At 34.8% G+C, this 23,042-nt stretch overlaps 1 protein-coding gene across 2 annotated transcripts in view; it reads left to right on the top strand.

Moving 5' to 3' along the window:
* PRRC1 (proline rich coiled-coil 1) overlaps positions 1 to 19,688 on the top strand; it is a 33,179-nt gene extending 13,491 nt beyond the window's left edge. For both annotated transcript variants that reach the window (XM_017500996.2, XM_017500997.2), the window contains exons 6-9: positions 2,985 to 3,148; positions 8,869 to 8,972; positions 12,575 to 12,677; positions 16,417 to 19,688. In XM_017500996.2, the coding sequence (XP_017356485.1) occupies positions 2,985 to 3,148; positions 8,869 to 8,972; positions 12,575 to 12,677; positions 16,417 to 16,626 (581 nt within the window). In that variant the 3' untranslated portion in view covers positions 16,627 to 19,688. The remainder of the gene's footprint in view (positions 1 to 2,984; positions 3,149 to 8,868; positions 8,973 to 12,574; positions 12,678 to 16,416) is intronic.
* Positions 19,689 to 23,042: the final 3,354 nt, after the last annotated feature.

The raw sequence follows: 23,042 nt of genomic DNA, 5'->3' as shown, positions 1-23,042 counted from the left end.
CATGGTGGCGCGTGCCTGTAATCCCAGCTACTCGGGAGGCTGAGGCAGGAGAATTGCCTGAACCCAGGAGGCGGAGGTTGCGGTGAGCCGAGATCGCGCAATTGCACTCCAGCCTGGGTAACAAGAGCAAAACTCCTTCTCAAAAAGTAAAAAAAATAAAAAAAAATAAATAAATATATAAATAAAAAGGAAAACAGGGACTCCGAAATGTGAGTCTGGCTGTTGTAAATATGTTATCATAGAACTCTGCTGGAGGGCAGTTGCTTCTGTTCAGCCCGGGGTGATGCTTTGTTGACTGGTTTTGGGGAGATGGGGGAGAGCAGGAGGGCAGTAGGGAGGTGAGGAAGGTGGCCACTGTGTAAACCATCCTCTGACCTCATTCCTCTAGCCTAAGTGAGAACCACGGGAGATGCCCTGGCCGCAGAAAAGCAGGATGGCACCATAGGCGGTGTTATTATTAATTTTGTTTGTTTGTTTTGAGATGACATTTTGCTCCTGTTCCCTAGGCTGGAGTTCAGTGACGAGATCTCGGCTCACTGCAACCCCTGCCTCCTGGGTTCAAGCGATTTAGTAGTGAAGGGATTTCTCCATGTGGGTCAGGCTGGTCTCAAACTCCCGACCTCAGGTGATCCACCCACCTAGGTCTCCCAAAGTGCAGTGATTACTGGCATGAGCCACCACGCCCGGCCTTGTAGGTGGCATTATTTTGGACGTGGCAGAGGAGCAAGGCCACAGATTGTGCTCAGTCCGCAGGTGCCCCTGCTTCCTCTTGTGCCTACCCACCTGGCTGCCAGAGGGCAATGCTCAGAAAAAACCTGATTGTTTGTCTGTGCATGAAACTCTCAGAATCAAACGCAAGGCTCCTGTACTCCATATCCCTTCAAGATACGATGTAATTCGGTTCTGACTTCACCATTCTGCCCCCTCCTCCCTCCTCCCTCTCCCTCCTCCCTCCTCCCTCTCCCTCCTCCCCCCCCCCCCCCCCCCCCTCCTCCTCCTTTCCACTTCCCTCCCTTGCCTGCCTCCTTTATATGTTTGTGCAGACGCTCAATCCCTGATAAACTTTTAACCCCAACTCCCCTCTCTGACAAGGTCTCACTCTGTTGCTCCAACTGCAGTACAGTGGCATGATCCCAGCTCACTGCAACCTCTGCCTCCTGGGTTCAGGCGATTCTCATGCTTCAGCGTTCTGACTAGCTGGGACTACAGGCATTTGCCACCACGCCCCGCTAATTTTTGTATTTTTTTAGAGATGGAGTTTCTCCATGTTGGCCAGGCTGGCTGGATGGCAGATGTTTTATATTTTGTAGAGATGGGGTTTCTCCATGTTGGCCAGGCTGGATGGCAGGTATTTTTCTACATAAAACAAACTCAGTGACTTCCCCAAGGTAAAGAAGCTAGTAAATGATAAAGGCAGAGCGTATACTCAAGGGAGTTTCTCAGGCCACTAGTCTTCATGACATCAAGAAAAAGGTGTAACACCAAAGGGGAAAATAGAAAGATATCAAAATGGAATTTCTGTTATTAGCAAATGTTATAACTTAATCAGCTTTAAAAAGTAATAAAATTGAATTCGAAAAAGCTGACACCTTTACTGACAGCAAAGCATCACCATTTTGATCTAAACAAAACTCAAAGTAAATCTTAAGGTATTTTTACACAAATATTCCAGAAATCACTTGATGTAACAATTTCAAATATGTCAAGAAAGCTAAAAAAAATATTAGAAATGGATTTTAACACAGTTTGACTGTCTCCAGTCTTTTAATTAGGTCTCCTTTTATTATCATTAAAGGCAGGACTATTCATCACAGCTGAAAAGCCATTTTGAGCTGAAGCTTAATGGAGCAGTACTTAGCTAAGATCAAGAGTTGTGTCCCATGTGGAGGAAAAAAGTGAAAAAAAAAAAAAATTCTTCTCTTCTGTGTGATCCATTGCTTTTATGTTCTAGTAACTTCTGAAATTTCCAGTAAAGATGTGATCTTTGAAACATATCAGTCAGGAAAAAGGGATACATGATTTTAAAAACCCAAGTACTTGAAAATATATTTCACTGTTCTGTATGATATTTGTTAGGGAAAAACAGCCTTGTTTCCAAAGCAAAATGTTTTACATTGCAAACAATTTTCATGAAAAATCTATTTTACCAGTGATAACTATTAATGCCACATACCAAAATGTGCTGTGTTTAAAACCAGGGCTTTGAATTCGTTATATCACAGAAACGTTAGGTTAAGATTTTTAAGAATAAGGAAACATTTGGTCAAATTGTTCTGTCTAGAAATAGTAGTGCATAGGTTTTTTTAAGTAATTGAAAAGTTAGTATTTGAAAATATTTTTGTTTTATATTCTTAATCTTTTAGATTTCAAGTTTTATATGTTACTTCAGTTTCATCTATGCTTGCATATTTATATTTGGGCAGTAGTACACGTATAATTGATAAATATCTACTTGTGGTATATGCTCAAAACATCATGGGGATGGTAAATGAAAAGCTTGATGACCCCAAATTTAAACTATTTTCTAGGTAAAAAGTATATGTCATGGAAGTCCTTGTTTAGTGCATAACTTTAATGCAACTCTTTGACAAATTACTATCAGTAAGTCTTTAATTTTCCATAAATCTGCATATCTATGTAGCACTAATGTCAGGACTCAAAACTGACATTACATATCGCAAGCCAGATATGTAATTTCTTGTGAATCTTCAAAAGCCAAATATGTAATTTCCACATTTGGTATACTCTGAGTCCTGACATTAGTGCTGAGTAGTTACACATGAGTCCTGACATTAGTGCTGAATAGATATGTTATGTTGGGCAAAACTTTGTTGACCTCAGTTTTCTTAACCATATAAAAAAGGTAATGATCTTGCATGGTTTTATGAGACTGGTAATAATTATGTAAATTAGATGTTAGCACCTGATATGCTAGTAATTACGAAATTTCATTTGAAATTTAAATTTTCCCTTGGTCTTTATAGAATCTGGAGGAGAATTGGATATTGTAGTTACCTCAAATAAAGAAGTAAAAGTTGCTGCTGTCCGAGATGCCTTCCAGGAGGTCTTTGGCTTAGCTGTGGTTGTAGGGGAAGCTGGACAGTCCAATATTGCCCCACAACCAGTGGGCTATGCAGCTGGATTAAAAGTGAGTAATAGAATACCATTTTCAGGACATGGAAACTACCATTTAATTTTTTTATAATTCTGATAATCTGCTGTCTCTGTGGAGCCAATAGGCTTTTACATACTGAAATAACAATGAACTTTGCTTTTAGTAGACAACCCTGTAGTATTATGAAGGTATAGTGGAGTTTTAGTTTAAAAAAAATCTAAAGTAAGTTTTGATTATTGTAGGAGGGAAAGAAACATTGAGAGAGCACAAAAAGAGAGTAGTTAGTCCTAAAAGTCCTAAACAAGATCTTCTTAATCCAGCGTTAACATTCAAATCAATTACTGAGATGATACTAACCCTTGAATCCCATAAGCTTTTTATTATCACTATTGATAATGCTTAAAAATGTGTAAGTTCCAAGAATTCCATTCTCTCTTTCATACTTTATTTTTCTCTCTTTGTATTGTTACCAGCATACAGTCCTGACCTCAGGTAATCCACCTGCCTCAGCCTCCCAAAGTGCTGGGATTACAGCCGTGAACCACCAAGCCCGGCCAAAAAGGCAACTTTTACTTGAATATTTCAAAATTAATATGTCTAGATCTAAACTTATGTCTAAATCTAAATAGAATATGAAGCTCTTTTCTTTTACACACGTGCAAGAACGAATGAACAGTTTATTGGCAAACATCTTTCCCACCTTGAAAAAAAAACCAAAAGAAACCTCAACAAATTCTTTGACCTCCCTTCTTCTATAACTTACGACCTGTTTGCTTCCCTTTGAAGCCAAACTCCAAAGAGTTGCCAGCACTTCTCTCGAATCCTTTTCACATTCTCTTAAATCTACCTCAGTTAGGCTTTCACCTCCAGCACTCCACTGATAGTGCTCTCCGGCTCATGCTAACGTCCTTCATCTTATTTGACCTAACAGAGGCTTTTGAGACAGTTGATCATGTACTCCTCTTTAATGCTTTTTTTACTTGACTTCCAGGATACCACACTTTAGTTTTTCCCTCCTTCATTGATTGCTTGCTCTTTCTGTGCTTCCTTTGTTGAGTCCTCGTATTCTCTCCAGTCTTCTAACGATCACCTTCTCCTTATCAGTTCACTCTCAGACTATCCCATGGCTTTAAATACCATCTCTGTGCTGACAGTTCGAAATTCATATCTCCACCTGAGACCTTCTTGTGGACTCTTGATTTATATAAAAGTTGCCTTTTTGTTCGGGCTTGGTGGCTCATGTCTGTAATCCCAGCACTTTGGGAGGCTGAGGCAGATGGATTACCTGAGGTCAGGAGTATAAGACCAGCCTGGCCAATATGGTAAAACCCCATCTCTACAAAAATACAAAAAGAAAAATTAGCTGGGCATGATGGCAAGTGCCTGTAATCCCAGCTACTCGGGAGTCTGAGACAGGAGAATCACTTGAACTCAGGAGGCAGAGGTTGTAGTGGGCCAAGATTGCACCACTGCACTCCAGCCTGGGCAATGAAGCAAGACTCCGTCTCAAAAAAAAAGTTTTGACAACTTTGCTTGAATATCTCAAAATTAATATGTCTAGATCTAAACTTTTTTCCTCCACACCTGTTCCCTCTAACCTTCTCCAACTTAATTAATAGCAGTTCTGTCCTTCCATTTTCTCAGGCAAGAAACCTTGGAGTCAGCCCTGACTTCTCTCATTACCCACTTCTAATCCATCAAGAAATCTTATTTGCAAGACAGACCGTTCTTATTTTTCAACATAATTATGTTCTGTAAGGTTGCCACAGATATTGAATTTGTGAATACTGAGCCATTGCTACCAGGGGAGATACGATTAGAGCCCCTGTGGGCCTCTGGTCACATTTTTGCCATTCTGTCAATACATAACTTTGTTTTATGTCTCTTTCTGTTTAAATATGTTTTTATACACATACATACATGCAGATATTTTTGATTCATTACCATTGAATTCTCACAGTTAACAGTACTGTAACTATAACTCATGCTTGAATGCAGCTTATTTAACACACTCGTATTTTCTCAGTCAGGTACATCATGGTCATCTTGTGCCTGGGAACACTAGACAGCAGTCTAGCACTACACTTGGGGGCCATTTGAAAACAGCAGATAACATCAACAAACACAAAGATGCAAAAAGATGCTAAATAGACCCCCCAAAATGATACCTGTTTGCATTATGTCAGCTGAAAGAAGAAGGCAGGGCACTGCCTTGTTCAACCTTAGCTGGGAGTATGTGCATCAGACAGCTCAGATTTCTCATAGCTCTGTGCATGTCCGATTTTGAGGTTATAAATAAATTTCAGTGTGTCGTCAAATTTGTAATTATGTGGAATCCACAAAAATAATATGATCAACTGTATTTATGTTTAAGGAGAAATGCGTTTTCATATATGACATTCTGTTATTTTGTTTAAAAGAGCTTATAGTACCTTACATTTATTGAGAACATCCTCTCAGCCAGGCACATAGACCCTTTACTTGCATTCATTTAGTGCATGTAACACATTACAATGAGGTAATTGACATAGTATATTTCGGGGGAAAAGTCTGTTACATTAATTATATTAGTCATTAAACATAAACCCGCACTGATACTGGGTTATTTTTTATTCTACTAGGTAGTGCTGCATGAGTTTGACGTGCTCTTTGAGTTGTATTTAGTACTTTATTTAAATAGAATATGAAGCTGTTTTCTTTTACACATATGCACACTCACATACCACAAAACCACTTTTCTATATTAGGGGCTACTAGGGAGTAGTTACACTCTATCTAAATGTAGTGCATCATATATAATATTAATTATATGTTTTCTGCCTTTTCACTTTTCACAGTGGTCTGTCCCTACACACAGCAGAACTGCTAAAAGCACATACACTTTGAAATACTTCTTTTCTGTAGTAGAGTTCTCTTAAATTTGAGCCCTAGTGTACATTGCCGACAAGACTTTCTTTGGGGGATAGGTGTTTGGATTTAATAAAATTTAGCAAAGCTAACTTTTGGCTGTAGGGTTTGAATTTAATCTAGAAATGAAAAAAAAAGTACAATAAATGAGTAAAATAAGTATGTAGACATAATAATTGCACATTAAACCAATTATATATATGTAAGATAAACCATAAGCATTTGTATGGGTGATTTTTACTTGAAAGACTAGAACAAGTTACAAACTTATATTGAGAATGTATTTTAAGATTTCCCAAGAGGTTTTGTAAGTTGGAAAGAGTTTATAGATCTGAGAAGGAAGACTTTTCAAGATTCAGTTGCCAAGGGTAAACTGAAGAAAATCCTAAAATAGGCTATTAGGTTATTAGACAAAATGGTGAATGCATTTCACTGAAATTAGAGACTAAAACAAGGGCTTTCTATAAATTGTGAAGCATTATGTAAATGCGATATGGAAGTTGGTAACCTTATTTGATGTAAAATATTGTAGTTTCATTTATCTTGCTGTAATAGGATTTGACAGATTATTTTTGCTATTGGGTTTGTCCTTCTAATTTACACATATGAATTCTTTTTCCACAATTTTCAGTTCAAGCTCAAAACTAAAATTCATTGAAACTAATATATAAGAAAGTGATTTGTAAATTTGTTGACTTTTTATTTTTTTCAGAAACAGTAGGGGGAGCTAATGAGAAGAAAAATAAAAATTTAACCTGTTTTTGTTCTTCCCATCAGATTTTATTTGAAGTAAATGGGTTTTCTGAACTAAACTTAAATTGCCTTTTAAAAATAGGAAATTATTTAAGGAAGTAAATCAGTTCAGCCAAAATTAAAGTTAGGAAGCTTCTAGAACTTTTATGCCCAGTTTTTATGGAAAAGCCAGTTGTATGACTACTGTTTTATATTCAACAATATAATCATTTATGAACGTATATAAAATTTTAACTATTCATTGAACCAAGTTTCTTGGTATTAGCTCTTAGAGTACAGTATTCAATTCTAAAATGATTATTTTAATATGGCCTCTAAACTACCTAATTCTCCATCTCTTATATTGCTAAAAAACAAAATCTCATTCTCAAAACATTGGTAGGGACTAATATTAAAATGCTTGTATTTGTAACTCCAAAAGAGACAGCATTTAATTAATATAATGATCAGAGGAAAAAGAAAGGCCAGATATAACCCCATTTTCATTTCCTTATGGATTTTATAAACCTAAAAGAAAATTGTCTACCTAGCTTATTATCCTGTCTCTTAAAGGAACTAATTAATTTTAATTAAATATTTTGTGAATCCTATGGAGTATAAAGCCCTGTGCTGTAAGATAGTGAAAAATGAATAAACTTAGTCTCTGTTCCCAGGGAGTATAAAATCTAGGAATATTTTGTTGTAGTGCGTAGCTGAGGTACCACCTTCAAAGAGTTAGGGGATGACTCTCTAAACATCTCATTAATCCTTTAATAGTTTTTACTGAGTTAGCAGTTACTTAAGCTTTTTTAAAATTAAAATTTAGCCATAACTACCTCCTAGGAGGAGTGAATTAGGCAAATTTGTAACATCCAGTATAATGAATTAAATTTATCTTATCTGTTACATTGTCTTCAAAATCAACAGCTTCCTCTTTATAAGTGTTACTGGATTTGGTGATGCCATATTTACACTATTTCTATTCTTAATATTGACCACATAGGCCTTCAGAAGCCTTTTATTTTTCTTTGTTTAGTTTTTTCTGTGGTAAGTTCTCATTGAACATCTATTAAGTTAGGCACTGTGCTGGGCACTAGAAATAGAAGAGTGAGCAAAAAATTACAGGTTTGATTTTATTGTACTTTAAATTGTATCTTCATCTTTATGAGCTAGAATCTTAAATTGTTTGACACATTCTCATACAGTTTTCACTTTCTCTTTTTTATTTCAGTTGTCTCTGAAATAATTTGAGTTTTCCCGAGATGTGTCCTAGCCTTCTTAATTTTCATTTGCATAAGAATTGACCATTTAATCTGATATTCTCTGTTGAGTTTTGCTGTCCTTATAAAAATTATCTGTGGCTACTTTTGTTCAGACTTTTAATCTTGCCTTTTGAACACATGTTCATCACATTGTTCATAGTCACCTTTATGAAATGATTCAGATAAAAGCAATAAACAGAAACCTTTTCCGTCACTAATCCAGCTTTTAGTTTTCTATTACATAAAATCAGTTCATGATTTTGAGTTATCTGTACAGTGTTCTCAGCCAGTTTTGCTTCTTTAGTGGTAATTATTTGGTTGAATAAGCTTTGGTGTAATGTATACATTTGCAGCTTTTTAAGTAACTGGTCATTTTGGTGTATGTATATTTAAAGGGAATCAGAAGAAAGTAAAATGTATTTATTATTGATGTGATTACCTACCTAAAAAATTCAAGAGAGAATTAACTGAAAAACTGGTAGGACTGTTAAAAGCTTTTTATATAGTAAGATGGCCTCTTGACAGATCAACATTAAAAAATACGTAGTTTTCTTAAATTATTTAATAGTAACAACCAATGAGAAAATGTAGTACAAAAATAAACCATTTCACAAAGGAACCAACATCATAATGCATAGGGGAGTAATTTGGAAGGTGTACCCCACACTGTTGATACTGAGGAAATGTAATTGTACTTTGTCATTTTTTACTCTATTTTTTTTATTGTTTGAACGTTTACAGTGAGTATACATGTTTGCATATAAATGTATGCATGTATTATATAATCATAAATTAGTATATTTAATATTAAATAATTTGAAATTGTTTCTAACCTCTGCCATTGTTGTTTAGGGTGCCCAGGAACGGATAGATAGCTTGCGTCGAACTGGAGTGATCCATGAAAAACAGACAGCTGTGTCAGTAGAGAACTTCATTGCAGAATTGCTGCCCGACAAGTAAGAAGTGTATTATGTTCCTCTTAGAAGCAAAATATAATTGGGTCTGGGAGTTCACACTGAATACTTAGCAAAAAGTGTCTCCTGTTTTATAACCAGAGAGAAAAGTATATTTTGATGCTGGCTATATCACTTAACTAGCTGTGTGTCCTTGGCTTAGCTGGCATTTCTATCCTTGTTTCTCTTTAATTATAAGATGGCATTGGTCATGCCTGCCTGCTTTCTGAGATCGTGCTAATAATTACTTAATAAAATGGCAGTAAGTATAAGATGATAGAGTTGATGTGGATATAATTGACCATGAGGAGCAAACACAATCATTATGTTATTCAAAGTCATGGAGGGTATGAGCAAGAAGGCCTGATAGCAGTCACTAGGTTTGAGTTTCTGGTGAGCTGTCTCTCCTGTACTCACAATAGCTTAGAAAAACCTCCAGACAGCATAATTCATCATCATTTTTGAGGGCTGTGTATTTTTAATATAGGTGGCTTTTTATGGGAAAAATTTTTAATTGGCTGAATTGATTTATATTAAAATAAGTTCCCCTTGTTGAAATCTACCTTCTTTTGTAATTGCATTGTGGTGGTGTTTTTCTTTAATTATTTGTTTTATCAGTGTTGAATAAGAATGGGCATAGCATTTTGTGGCTTATAATGTACAAAACATGTCCTCCAACTTTGAGGCATATTATAGGCCAGTGGGAGAGAAGATATATGTGGTACACAGATGAGCAGTTTTAAGTAATTATATAAAAAGGAACATAATTTTTTGCTGACAAGAAATGTATAAAATTTCATTGGCGGTAACTCTGGGGAGATAGTGTCAGGTGAAATTCATGAATGATTAGGGCTTGAACTGGATTTTGAAGAAGTGAAACTTGGCCAAATGAAACAAAGTAGGTAGAATGTTCTGGGTAGAGAAAAAGTTTGAAGGCAATTGAAATATATTCTGGGGTCAGTGATTATATCAACTTGGTGACATGGGACAAATTGTGAAGAACTCTGGATTCTACACTGATAAGTTTCAACTGTTTATGTAAGCACTGAGAAACTCTCCAGTGATTATTGTGTCATTTTTTAATGTGTTAACCTATTACTGTTTGTTTAATGGTTAACTTTAGAAATTACAAAGTGCCTTTTTGATGTATTACATTATAATAAAAATTAGAAGTACTTTTAATACTATTCACTCCCTTTTCACCTTTTGCAGTATCATTGTTAGGTATTTTAATTCTGCATGTATTTTAAACTTAAAACATAACTAGTCATGTTCTTTGCAGTCAGTATTTGTTTGTTTATCCTCTGAATTCTTTCCTGCATTTTTGTTTTTCCGTTTGGGGTCATTTTTCTTCTAAAAGAAGCCTAAAGTACTTCCTTTGATACTACATCATAGTTCAGAGCTGCTCACTACCAATTCTCTCAGCTTTTCTTTGTTTGAAAGTGCTTTAATTCACCTTTATTTTTGCTGGATGTAGAAATCTAGGTTAGCAATTTCTTTTCTTTCAGCACTTTAAAAATGTCATGATACTGTTTTCTGATTTCCATCATTTCTGTTAAAAAGTCAGCTCTCCATCTTCTTGTGTATTGTCGTTGTGAAGATATGTTGTTTTCTCCAGATGCTTTTAGGATTTTCTCTGTCATTTTATTTTTTGCAGTTTTTATATGGTATGATTATATACATTTGCTTGTTTGCTCTACATAATTATTTTTGTGTGTGTGTGGATTCACTGAGCTTCTTGATTCTGTGGATTAATGTCTTCAGTTTTGGAAAATTCTTTGCAATTATGTCTTCAAAATTTGTTTCTAGAAGTCCATCTTCTCTCCCTTCTCTTTGTAGGACCTTAATTACATGCCCATTCACTTTTGACAGTGTCTCACATTGTCAGGTTATTTTTTCTCCCACTCTTTTTTCTCTCTGTTCTTTAGTTTTGACATTTTCTGTTCACCTGTCTTCAGGTTCACTAATCCTGCCTTCTGTTGTGTCCAGCCTGTTGTTAAATTCTTACATAGAGTTCTTACCTTTTAAAATATAGGTTCAGTTTATCTCTTGAATACCTATATCTTTTAATCTAGTTGCACTTTCTTCACCTCTCTTTTTTTGATTATCCGAGCCATAATTACTTTTAAATGCTCATCTACTAATTCTAATATCAGGGTCACTTGTGGGCCTGTTTTAGTTTCCGTTTTCCTTTTGGTTTGAATATATCGTGCCGTCTGTCTGAATGCCTAGCAATCTTTGAAAGCTATTGGTTAGAAAGCAAAACAAAACTCTAGAGGCTTTAGGTGATCTTGAGAAGATTCATTCTTTCCTCTATAGTAATAAACACAATTGTAGGAGTGTAAGATGGGGAGGGTAATGTAGTGTACTTTAGTCACAGTCTGAGCTGAGACAAGGCTAGGTCAGAGTTCTAAGGTATATTCACTGGCATCATAGAAGAAACTTCCCTCATACCTTCAGTAACTCTTTTTAGGATGTCCACACCTGAAAGCTTGGTTAGTATGTTATTCACAATAGACATTATTGTGTGTAAATTATGCAAAATAAAATTTGGCTAAGCTTGACTTTATGGAGGCTTTACAAATACATTATCTTGACTGAGAAAGTTGTATTAAAATACAAAATATCTATTAGTCCACCAAATAAAATGTGTCATTATTTAATGTTTTGACTTTTAGACAGTTTTAGGATGTGAGTACTGTAGACATTATACAGTGCCATTTTAGTATTCAGCAAAGTTGCTTATGTTACTCTATATTTTACTTTGTAGTTTTTTTGAATGTGTAAATAAAAGTCTCCTAATCTGTTTTATATTTCATTGCATTTTATTGGATTTACATTAAAAAATGGAGATTGAACATTTTTCTGCTTCATATCCTTTTATTGTTTAAATTCCTGTTTTAAGGGTGTCTGGTTGTTTCATGATTTGGGGTAGCTAAAATTTGGGTGGTACTACAGTTGTTTCACTTAAGTCATTTTTTAAATTTACCATTTTGTATAATACATACATCTCTTTAAATGAAGAGAGGTTTCCTGGATTTCATGAGGCTGTTTTCAAAGACTGACTTATTGTGAATAATTCAGAAATTGTGATTAGAAGGATTTATTAGTAATGAAGAGAGTATTTGTTATTATTTACTCTGAGCTTAGTTTTTAATTTGCTAGTAACTTAGCTAGTTGGGTACATATTCATAGTGGAGTTGGTATTATAAAATTTCCCATATTTTAGTAAGTGTCAATTGAAAAATATTACTCATTATAAGCTTTTTGCATATACAATGTATGTAAATTTACCTGTTGCATATTTGAGTGCCCTTACTTTAATTATTCTCCCTTCCCGTGGAAGGGAAGCTTTCCATGATAAGTAATTTTAAATTATTTTTTCTATATGGATATTTTCTGTTTTTTCCCTTTGAAACTAATACAGCAGAGTGCTTTTATCTGTAGTTTTTATGAATTGTCCTCTTCCAAGTTGATAAGAAAAAGATCTCCTTTTTGAAATTTGCTGTTCTATCTGAATAATAGTACTTATTTTTTCTTTTTGTCTATTCATGGTAAGTTTTATTTGGCATGTAGACCGTTTGAAACTCACAATTCTGTTGCAGATGGTTCGACATTGGTTGTTTGGTGGTTGAAGATCCCGTCCATGGCATTCATCTAGAAACATTTACACAAGCCACACCAGTGCCTTTGGAATTTGTACAGCAGGTTGGTTTTCTCCTTTGCTTTTTCATTATGCTCCAGAGAAACTTGAAATATTGCTTTCATAATAAAAATTTGTGTTCGATTTTTCGTTAGAAATGTGTTCTTGATTTTGTTTCAGTCTTTTTCTTTTAGTATTTTTCTCTGCTTTTTAATTTCCTGGTCCTGGTATGTGGTTTTAGTACCTTCCTCCTTTTGTTTTCAGGGTGTCTATGAAAGGTAATACATTACATGGTTAATCATTATTTCTCTCATTTGTTTCTTTGTTTTACTCTGAGTGGAGGAAAAGGTTTACCTTTTCTACTTGTTTCATTTCCACCTTTCGTTTGCTTTCCCTTTTATCTCACATTTCATTTCCATTGTTATCTCCATTTCCCTTTTCTTTGATTTGATTGTCTTCTCGTTCATCTTTAGTGAAGTCAACATTAGAAACCTTTTAGGCACCTGTCTTTAGGTTTTTTGGCTGTAAAATGGACCTAATAGTGCACCTATCCACACAGTTTACAGGAGAATGTAGGTATAAATGATAAGGCTTATTCCTCTTTTTTTTTTTGTATGTTTTCTCTAATCCTTTCATGAACAAAAAGGAATATAAATATATATGTGCATTGAAATCTCTGTGCTCTTAAGTGATATTCTACTTTTTCCTGTCATTAATTTCATAAAATTTTTGTTACAGTTATACTTTGTACACTGTTAAATATCATTTCAAAACTGTCTTTTAAACTTAATTGGGACTTGAGGACATTTGAAAATCTAAGAAAACTTTTGGACTCTCCCAAGAAAAATGCATGTATTTGTACTTTCATAGAAGTGTGGCATATGTGTTCACATAATCCCTAAAAGTAACCTCTGGCCTACTTAGACTTTACAGTTGAGAAAGAGGACTAAGAATTGATGCTTGGAATTTGAAATTTTACTGAAACTTTTATTTACACCATTATTCCTTTTCAGAAGTTCAATTAAACCTTTTTATAGATATTAACATTAAACTTATTTCAATATGAAGGTCATACTATGTATACTGTTATGCCAATAAATTAGAAAAATTAGATAAAATAGTAGATTTTCTAGCTAAGTATAAATTTTGCCATAGTTAAGAGTGTTAGGTTGAACCAAATGACCTTGTTGCCTTTGATGGTCAGAAACAGTTAAATTGTGTCAGTTTCATATGATTCAACCTAATTGAAGCATTACAATGAAAGAACTTTAAGTAACTAAAAAAAAAAAAAAAAAAAATCGCAAGTACCAATGGTGTTATAAGTGAGTTCTACAAAATGTTGAAAAGATGATTCTTGTGCTTTATGAAGTACCAAAAAGACAGAGAGTTTTCCAATTCATTCTGTAAGACTAGCCTTTTTTAACTTCAAATGAAATTATAGTCCATAGAACTCAATATCAAAACCATTGGTAAAATTAATAAAATTGAGAAATGTATCAGAAGAATATTGTGTCCTAACCATGAAAGATTTGTTCCGTGAACAGCAGAATGGTTCAACAATAGTAAATTTACGTAATTCAATACATGAACATCTGCATTGAAGGGAGAAAAAAGATTTCAATAGCGTTGAAGGTGTTTGCTAGAAAGAATCATACTAATAGCTCTTAGCTAACTAGTAGTAGAAGGGTATGTGTGTACCACAAAATCAAAGCAAACTTCAGATCTAATAAATAAAACATTGGAAGCGTTCTCATTATGAGGATGCTCCTGTCACTGTCACTGTTAACATTGCTGTAGATCTGGGGTCAAAAAACAGCCAAATCTGGCCCGCCATCTGTTTTCGTAAATAAGTTTTATTGAAACACACCCATGCCAGTTTGCTTACTTATTGTTTATAACTACTTTTGTGCTACAGCAGCAGAACTGAGTAGTTGTAACAGAGAATGTCTGGCCCACAAAGCCTAATGTATTTACCGTCTTGGCTCTTTTCAGAAAAAGTTTGCTGACCCCTGTGCTAGATGTCTGAACATCACAAACGACAATTTTTGTCTTGTTTTAAGGAATGTATACTGGAAAGAAGTAGACCTGAAAGAATGAAGTGGACTTGTGTGTACCAATACTGAAAGATAGCTATTACATATTGCTGAGTGAAAGTCAAAACCAGCACATCTAGTATGATCCCATTTACTAGCAGGGGTATATTTGTGTGCTTTAAAATTTTAGTAAGAATAGGGAAAAAGGCCTGGAAAGATACACAGCAAACTGTTAATAGAGCTTAATTTTGAATAATGGTATTCACAGGTGCTGTTTGGTTTTTACTTTGCTTTTTATTCTGTTTGTTTTATTTTGTGCCATTTGGTTTTAAAATTTAGAAGATACAAAACTATGTGCATTGAAATGTCTTCTTTTTATTCTCAGGTATTCAGCTCTCCTCCCTGTTTTTTTTTATTCATTCTGAAATGTTTTATGCTTCTTTATTGTTAGAATTTTTAATTAAAGGGAATAGAAATCAGCCCTTCAGGGAATTATAATTATCAGTATAAATATTAGTAAAAATCTAGAAATAAATTTCATACAATTTGTGCTTGTTAAATTTAAGTATAAATGATTCCCCACCCCCATAAACAACCCCAGCTGTTCTGGATTTTTGCCAGTAATATCACAGACCTTGTTTCTAAAAAGTACGATCCTTGGCCTAGCATCATAAGCATCACCTAGGAATTTGTTACAATGCAGATTCTCGGGCCCTAACACAGGACTAGTGAATCAGGAGCTGCATTTTCAGAAGATATTCAGGGGCTTCATACACATGCACATGCCATAGTTGGAGAAGCACAGTTTTACTGGTGTCTCTGAGGACCCTAGCAATGTATCTGCCGTTTGTCTTCTTTGAAATATGGTGAAACACTGATACTGTAGTAGACACATTGGAAGAGAACACTGAGAGCAGGGGTTCCCAAGTGCTGGACTGTTTGCATCATATTTATTTGGAAGCTATTTTATGTATGTAATACTGTACTGTTTCTCTTGGAACCAGCTGTAGAGTTTCCAGCCCAGTTATCTTAGTGTCTCCATTATCTTAGTGGGACATGAGAACTTGTTACTGTTAAAAAAAAGTCACAAGAGCTCCTCAGGTGATTGCAATACACAGCACATTTGGTAGTCCTGTATAACTGTATAGATCCATTCTACATGTGGCTATACTCTTCTGCACAGAAAAACCACATCATTCTTGGATATCAAACAATGAGTTTATTCTTCTCTCATTTCTTTGTAGATGTGTAAATGATTTGAATGGGAGCAGATATGAATTGGATCAACTAGGAACATTGCATTAGTGGTTATTGTTGCCCTGGACTGGAGATTATTTGATACATATCAACATGTTAATCACATTTCCAGAGATAATTTCGATAATTGAGCAACTCTTTTCTGAATGGGTTTAAGCCTTAATTTGCAGTTTTTGTTTTCCTCTTTCTGGTTGAAATTTTATTACTATAAAAAGATAACTTTAGCACTGAGTTTAGTACCAATCTTACTGTTAACCTGAAGTGACACTTAATTTAGAACCAGAAATTCTATTAGCCCTGTTAATGGGGATATTTTTTTTTAAGTAGATGTATGTAATATTATATTGATTGTTTTCTAGCCTTGTCACTTGATACAGTCCACAGCCTTGCTGTGTTTCTCAGAGTTTGTCACAACCTGTATTTAAAATAACATGAAACACTTTGAAACATCACTTATAGCTAGTTTGATATTTTAAAATGTATTATAAGTAATATCAGTTTCATCTTTCCATAGGCTCAAAGTCTAACTCCCCCAGACTACAATCTGAGGTGGTCAGGCCTTTTGGTGACAGTGGGTGAAGTCCTGGAAAAGAGTTTACTGAATGTCAGCCGGACTGATTGGCACATGGCATTTACAGGCATGTCTCGTCGACAGATGATCTACAGTGCAGCCAGAGCAATAGCAGGCATGTATAAACAGCGTCTACCACCCAGGACAGTGTGAGAGGAGACTCACCTGGGAGACTGAGATTTTCCCCCACTTTTAGCTTGATGTTAAAGAAGTGGTTATCCCTTCTTAAATTGAATAACTTAAATGAATCCAGTAGTTTTTATCATTTTCCTGTAGACAAAAAGAAACAAATCCTTTTTATAATCATTTCACCTATCATAGTTCTCAAAAAAGAAAATATACAAATATATTTACAGCACAATTTAATATACCAAATTTTTAAAGTGGAAATTCATGTGCAGAGACATTCCATGTTCTTAATTATTTTGTTCTTTAAAGAAGACATTATTAAAGAACATGTTGATTGAATGTTTATAAAAGCATGATTTCTTTTTGCTTCATCTCTTTCCTGTCAGTCTTTGACGCCTTTTGTATGCGCACACGATCTCAGGGCTGATGCTGAGCAGCCTGCTCAACAGTCACCATAAGACACCTACTCGTAGGGAGCTGTTCCACATTTCTGTGCATGTTTTCAATAATATGGGCCAAAATAATGGAATCGATCATTTTCTTTTGCTGTCATAATGTACACATATAGTTTGGAAAATTATACTTTTTTTCAATTTTAAACATAACTTTTGGCATTTGTCAGATTTATATTATGAACATTGGGGTAATACATTTTATTTTTTCATTACTATATGACAGCTAAGGGGCAAATGATTCAAGTGTATTTTAAATCAAAAGTATTCACATTATTTTTGTATAATACTATTGAGTACTTCCAAGAGTAAACGCTGACAACAGCCATTGTTTCTGCTTCCCCTCATATTGTCTAAACGTTGTAATAGAGACATTTTTGAGAGAGGATTACTTTATTGCTTATGGGATAGTATGTCTTTTACTTTAATTAAGGCTACTTATTTGGTTTGCCTTAAGTGTTACTTTTCTAACTTTGTGCCATTTTGCCTTTACTTTTTATGGGTGTCTTCAAAGAAACTATTTTATATTCAATCTAGTTTATTTAGTCTATTGTGTTTCTATTTAGTGGAAGCCTTTTTCCCCTCAAATAATATATTTTACCATTTTTGGAAATAATTAAATGTTTTTTTCTTAATACTGTTGAACTCTGTATATACAAGTTCAAACAACTTTTTTGAAGATAGTTTCTTACATAAATGTAATTTAATTTTTTTACTCTTCTATACAGTTCTTTAGATGTAAAAGAATTAGCACAATCTCTGGCAGTTTTATAAAAGATGTTGAAGCTCTTGTCCTGCACTGTCTTTACATATAAGGTTTGCTTTGTATTAATTCCACTTCACGTAATTATTTGGTTTCTGCTATATTTTTACTTGAGATTAAGAAGAATGAATATTAAATTTGAAAATATATACATTACTTTCCAAGCACTGTATAAAGGCTGTTCAGTGAATATCAGTCTTCGGTGTCATTAAGTTATGAGAGACAGAAGAGAGAGGTAATAGGTTGCTTTGGTGCACTTTGCTCCAGGAGTAACAGGGAGAGAATACTTTCTTTTTCCTCCTTTAAGAGTAAAAGAAGCCTTTCTCTACCATTTACTTCTACACTTTATTTTAAAAAGCTGTCCTTTTCTATTAGTATTTCATCATAGCAATGGCATGATGACAGAAACAGTCTTTCCTTACAGACTGAAGGGAAGCATGTCCTTAAAATAGTTCTTGTACTTTCTCTCCTATTGCAAGGAAATGTTACAGATCCTAAAAATATCTTAATTTTTCTTTGATTTTTATTTTAAGTCACAAATGTCTTTTTTAATGTTTTCAGAATTGTTCTCATAGAATCATAAACACTGACATTTCATTAGATGATTATTTTCCTAGAATCATCAAATAGCAGTGGTAGTTATTCCATGGCTTGGTTGAAGCTAGATAATTTTCCTGCCCCTGCTGACCTGGTAAGCCTTCTGCTCTTTAGAATAGTGTGAGTGGGTGAGGAGGATTAGAGACAGGCAGATGGAAGAGAGAAACACATGAACTGGTCTGGCCTCTCTGGTTCTTTTTTTGGCCCAGAGTTTTTGAAAAGCAGCAGAGCATGACTGACTTCACATGCTCAGCTTTCTCAGCCTTTTGTTTATTTTGTTGTCCTTAGATTTCCCTGTTATAAAAGGGGCAAGAAAAGTAACTCATTATCTCTAACACACCATGCCTGCTTAGCCAGGCAGTCTTAGTGGTGGTGTTTGGGCATAAGATATGCTGATCATATTCAGGCCACTAATCATCCAGCCTGAGTGTCTGTTCCCTTTCTGCCCATTTCCTTGTAACTGTTGTGCTAGCCTTGGCAGAGGGGGGGTGCTATTTGCTTTTGTTCTTCCTCTGTCTTAGGAAAACCCATCTTTAATACTTTACTACTGTTGAGGTGGTTTTGTGATTTTTTTCTTCTGAAGAGCTCCTGGTTATATATTTTAATCCAAATTGAATTTTATAAGCTTGTACACATATATTTAATTAGTGTGAAAGAAAACAAAGAATGCAGGAAAAATAATTTAACATCAACCTTAGTCAACAAGGTGCTCAGATTATTCAATCCAGGATCCTCCTTTTGTTAGTTTTTTGAGATAACCCCAGACCTAAACTGTCACAGACCTCTGAATGTTGAGGCAGTGCTAGAAGTTTCCTCTTCTGAGTCTGTTTATTACTTTCCCATTCTTTGTTCCTCTTTCTTTTGAAGATTAATGAAGTTGAAAATTGAGGTGGATAAATATAGACAAAAAGATAGTATGATAGTATAAGTATCTAAGAATACAGATGAAAGTGTGTTATATACATTCATTCAAAATTATGCAAGATAGTAATTACTCAGGGTTAACTAAATTACTTTAATATGCTATTGCATCTTTCCTGTTCCTTGGCTAGAAAAAATTATAAACAGGACTTTGTAATTGGGAAGCCAAATTGATAATACTCTATGTTCTAAAAGTTGTTGGGCTATACATAAGTTATTAAGAAATATGTATTTTTATTCCCAGGATATGACGTTCATTTTATAATATTATACAGGATGATGTATTGGATAAAATCAGTTTTGTAAGTATGTAAATATGTCATAAATAAATAATGCTTTGATTTATTTCCAAAGTTGTATAGTGATTTTTTAAATGCTATTTTATATTAAAGGACCCGTATTTCTTTTTTATCTAAATTTCTTGCTGGCTGCCAAGAATTCTTATACAACAGCAACTTAACCACCATCTTTCTAGTGGAACTGTAACATTCACATAGACCAGAGTTGCTAACTTCAGGGTCAAAGAAGTGAAACTATTTAGAGGAGAGGATATGTTGGAGATAAAGATAATAGGCATGAAGTTCAGGCCTATGGTCATGAGGATACTTCTTGAGTATTGGGTTTTTGAGTCGTTTTGTTTCTTAGAGTAGTTTCAGTTCACAGCAGAATTAGGAGGAGGGAAAGTATAGAGATTTCCCATATACATATATATATATATACACACACTTTTATATATATATATATATATATATATATATATATCCCCTTCCTCTGCATATACAATACATAGCTTCTTTACTCATTATCAACATTCCCCACCAAAGTAGTCCATAATCAATGAACAATAAACAATCGATGAACCTGCATTGACCTATCATCTCCCACAGTCCATAGTTTGTTTACCTTAGATTTCAGTCTTAGTGCTGCATGTTCTTTTGGGCTTAGGCAAATTTATAATGACATGTATCCATCATTACAATATTGTAGGAGATTTTCACTGCCCTAAAAACTCTCCATGTTTTTCTGTCCCCTCACCAACTTCTGGCAACCACCAAACTTTTCAACTGTCTCTCTAGTGTTGCCTTTTCCAGAACATTAATATAATCAGAATAATACAGTATGTAGCCTTTTCAGATTGGCTTCTTTCATTTAGTAATACATATTTAAGATTCTTCCATGTCTTTTCATGGCTTGATAACTTATTTCTTTTTAGTGCTGAATAATAATCTATCGTCTGGATGTTCCACAGATTACTTACCTGTTTGCCTACTGAAGGACATCTTGGTTGTGTCAAGTTTTGACAATTGTGAGTAAAGCTGTTATAAACGTCTGTATGCAGGTTTTTGTATGGACTATTTTTAGCCCATTTGATTAGTAAATACCAAGGAATGCAGTTGCTGGATGTATGATAAGAGTATGCTTAGTTTTGTAAGAGGACACCAAACTGTCTTGTATAGTGGCTATATTCTGTTTTTTTTCTAGTTTCTTTTGTACTATATTTGATATTTTGAGTTTATGATCCCAGGACAAGAGATTTTTGCCTGATTTGGCAAGGTTTGGGGCAGGGGAGGGGGAGATACCAGAAGACAAAAGAATATTGATTGGAGGAAGGGGCTGCTGGGTGGGGTTTCTTGGTTGGTTGACAGAAGACAATATTGTTTTAAATAGACCAGAAAAATACTAGTTCTGGGCCTGGGAAAGGCCTTGTTTGTTTGTATTCAATTTCAGAATTAACTGGAGGAGAACAAAAATTATTTGGCAATAGAAACAAAATTGACAAAATGATATCAAGGAAGTTTACAAATTTACAGAGGAAGGAAATCTTATAAATTATCCTAACGTGAACTTATTTTAAGAATTAAAAATGGTAAGACCAGCCTGATCAACATGGGGAAACCCCATCTCTACTAAAAATACAAAATTAGCTGGGTGTGGTGGCACATTCCTGTAATCCCAGCTACTCAGGAGGCTGAGACAGGAGAATTGGTTGAATCCGGGAGGCAGAGGTTGCGGTGAGCCGAGATCATGCCATTGCACTCCAGCCTGGGCAACAAGAGCAAGACTCCATCTCAAAAAAAAAAGCAGTAAGGAGTGAGGAACTAACATTTATATAAGTTTCTATTGTTAGGCACTGGAGTAGAAAATTAAACCAACATTTTATTAAGCCTGCAGATTTTATTAATCCTATTTTTATAGATAAGGTAACTGAAACTTAAACTACTTGCCCGATATCACAAAACAGATGAATCACAGAAAATTCAAACAGTACGTGACTTGCTGAACTAGCCTCTTTCCCACCATCATGAAAATTTACTTTAGGAAGTCATGAGTACATAATTAATCCTATAAATATTTGTTGAATGAAAGTGAATTCAAAAAATGGCTTGAGGACTTTTTCTTAGTATATTTTTAATGTTAAAATATTATGTTTAGCGAAAAACTTTTTACTCCTTATTTTTCCTTTGAGTTTGAAAATGCTGTTGTGGACTTTCCTGCTGGTATGAAAGTATGTTCTTGACATTTGGATATCCTTCCAAATTTAAGAAACCATTAACTAGGTTTGAGTATCATTTTTAGGATAAAGGCCAGAAATGTTCTCTAGTGACATCAGGAAGGCATTCGAAGAAAATTTCTTGTTAAGCAAGGTACTGACCACATGCCTTTTAAAATACTTAAAAATCACTTTTGTTATTGACATGTACATGTAGGAAACTACATAAATCACAAATGAATGATCACAATATGGGTACACTCGGGTAACCACTGCTCTAATAAAAAAAAAAAATAGACCAGCCTCCTAGAGTACCCTTAGGCCTCCTGAAATCACAGTCCCCACCTTCCCTGCTAAGATAACCACTACCTTAAATTCTAACAGAGTTTTGCTGGTTGTTGAATTCAGTATAAATGAAATCCTAAGATTGGTTCTCTTGGTTTGTACCTGAAATCTTGAAACTTGTGGCAGGCCCTGCACTTTAGTTTCTATCTCCATAGTCCTGTGAATCTGTCAAAGTCTCTTCTCAATTTCTCACCATCTCAGCCACTGCTTTTATATCACAATATTCCTTGGGGGCAAAATGTTGCCAAGCTTCTGCCCTTTGCTGTTTCTCTTCTCCTGGTCCTTGGTCCCACAAATTCTCATTTATTTGGTATCTTTTCGATTATTTTAAACATGTTTTTCATATGATATTTATCTGGCTTTTTCATTTGTTTCTGGTGAGAAGTTGGTTCTAAAAAACCTAGTTCACCCTTGCTAGAAGTTAAACTTACTTTGTTTTTTAAAGGATGGCCATTGGCTCTTTAAGCATTCCAGGGGCTAGGGGACAGGAGGTATAGGGTTTATGATTTAATAGAACTTTTGAAATGAATAGTTCTTTGTAGAAATTGGTTACATTCCAAGTAAGTTCATTTATAATGTAATGTGTCAGAATAAGTGGGACTGTAGAGGAATTAGCTTCTGTTTACAGCCAGGTCACACCTCAGTCTGTACACCTGCACACCTCTGAGACATTCCCTGGGGAGGAGAGAGTCACAGGTGCGTGAAGGATTGTTGACTGCTGATGGTGGCTTTTTTGCTGGAGCAGCTACTTATCCTGAAACCTCCTTGCCTCTTCTGCTTCTGTGTAATTAGTAGTATTATTGTATAAATTCAATAACAACTGCTAACAGCCAAGTGGTTTCTATGTGTGACACCTTACTGTATATGTAGT

The sequence above is a fragment of the Cebus imitator genome, unplaced genomic scaffold (genome assembly GCF_001604975.1).
Source record: "Cebus imitator isolate Cc_AM_T3 unplaced genomic scaffold, Cebus_imitator-1.0 Scaffold275, whole genome shotgun sequence".
Classification (NCBI taxonomy): domain Eukaryota; kingdom Metazoa; phylum Chordata; class Mammalia; order Primates; family Cebidae; genus Cebus; species Cebus imitator.
This window is presented reverse-complemented; position numbering and strand designations above follow the sequence as displayed.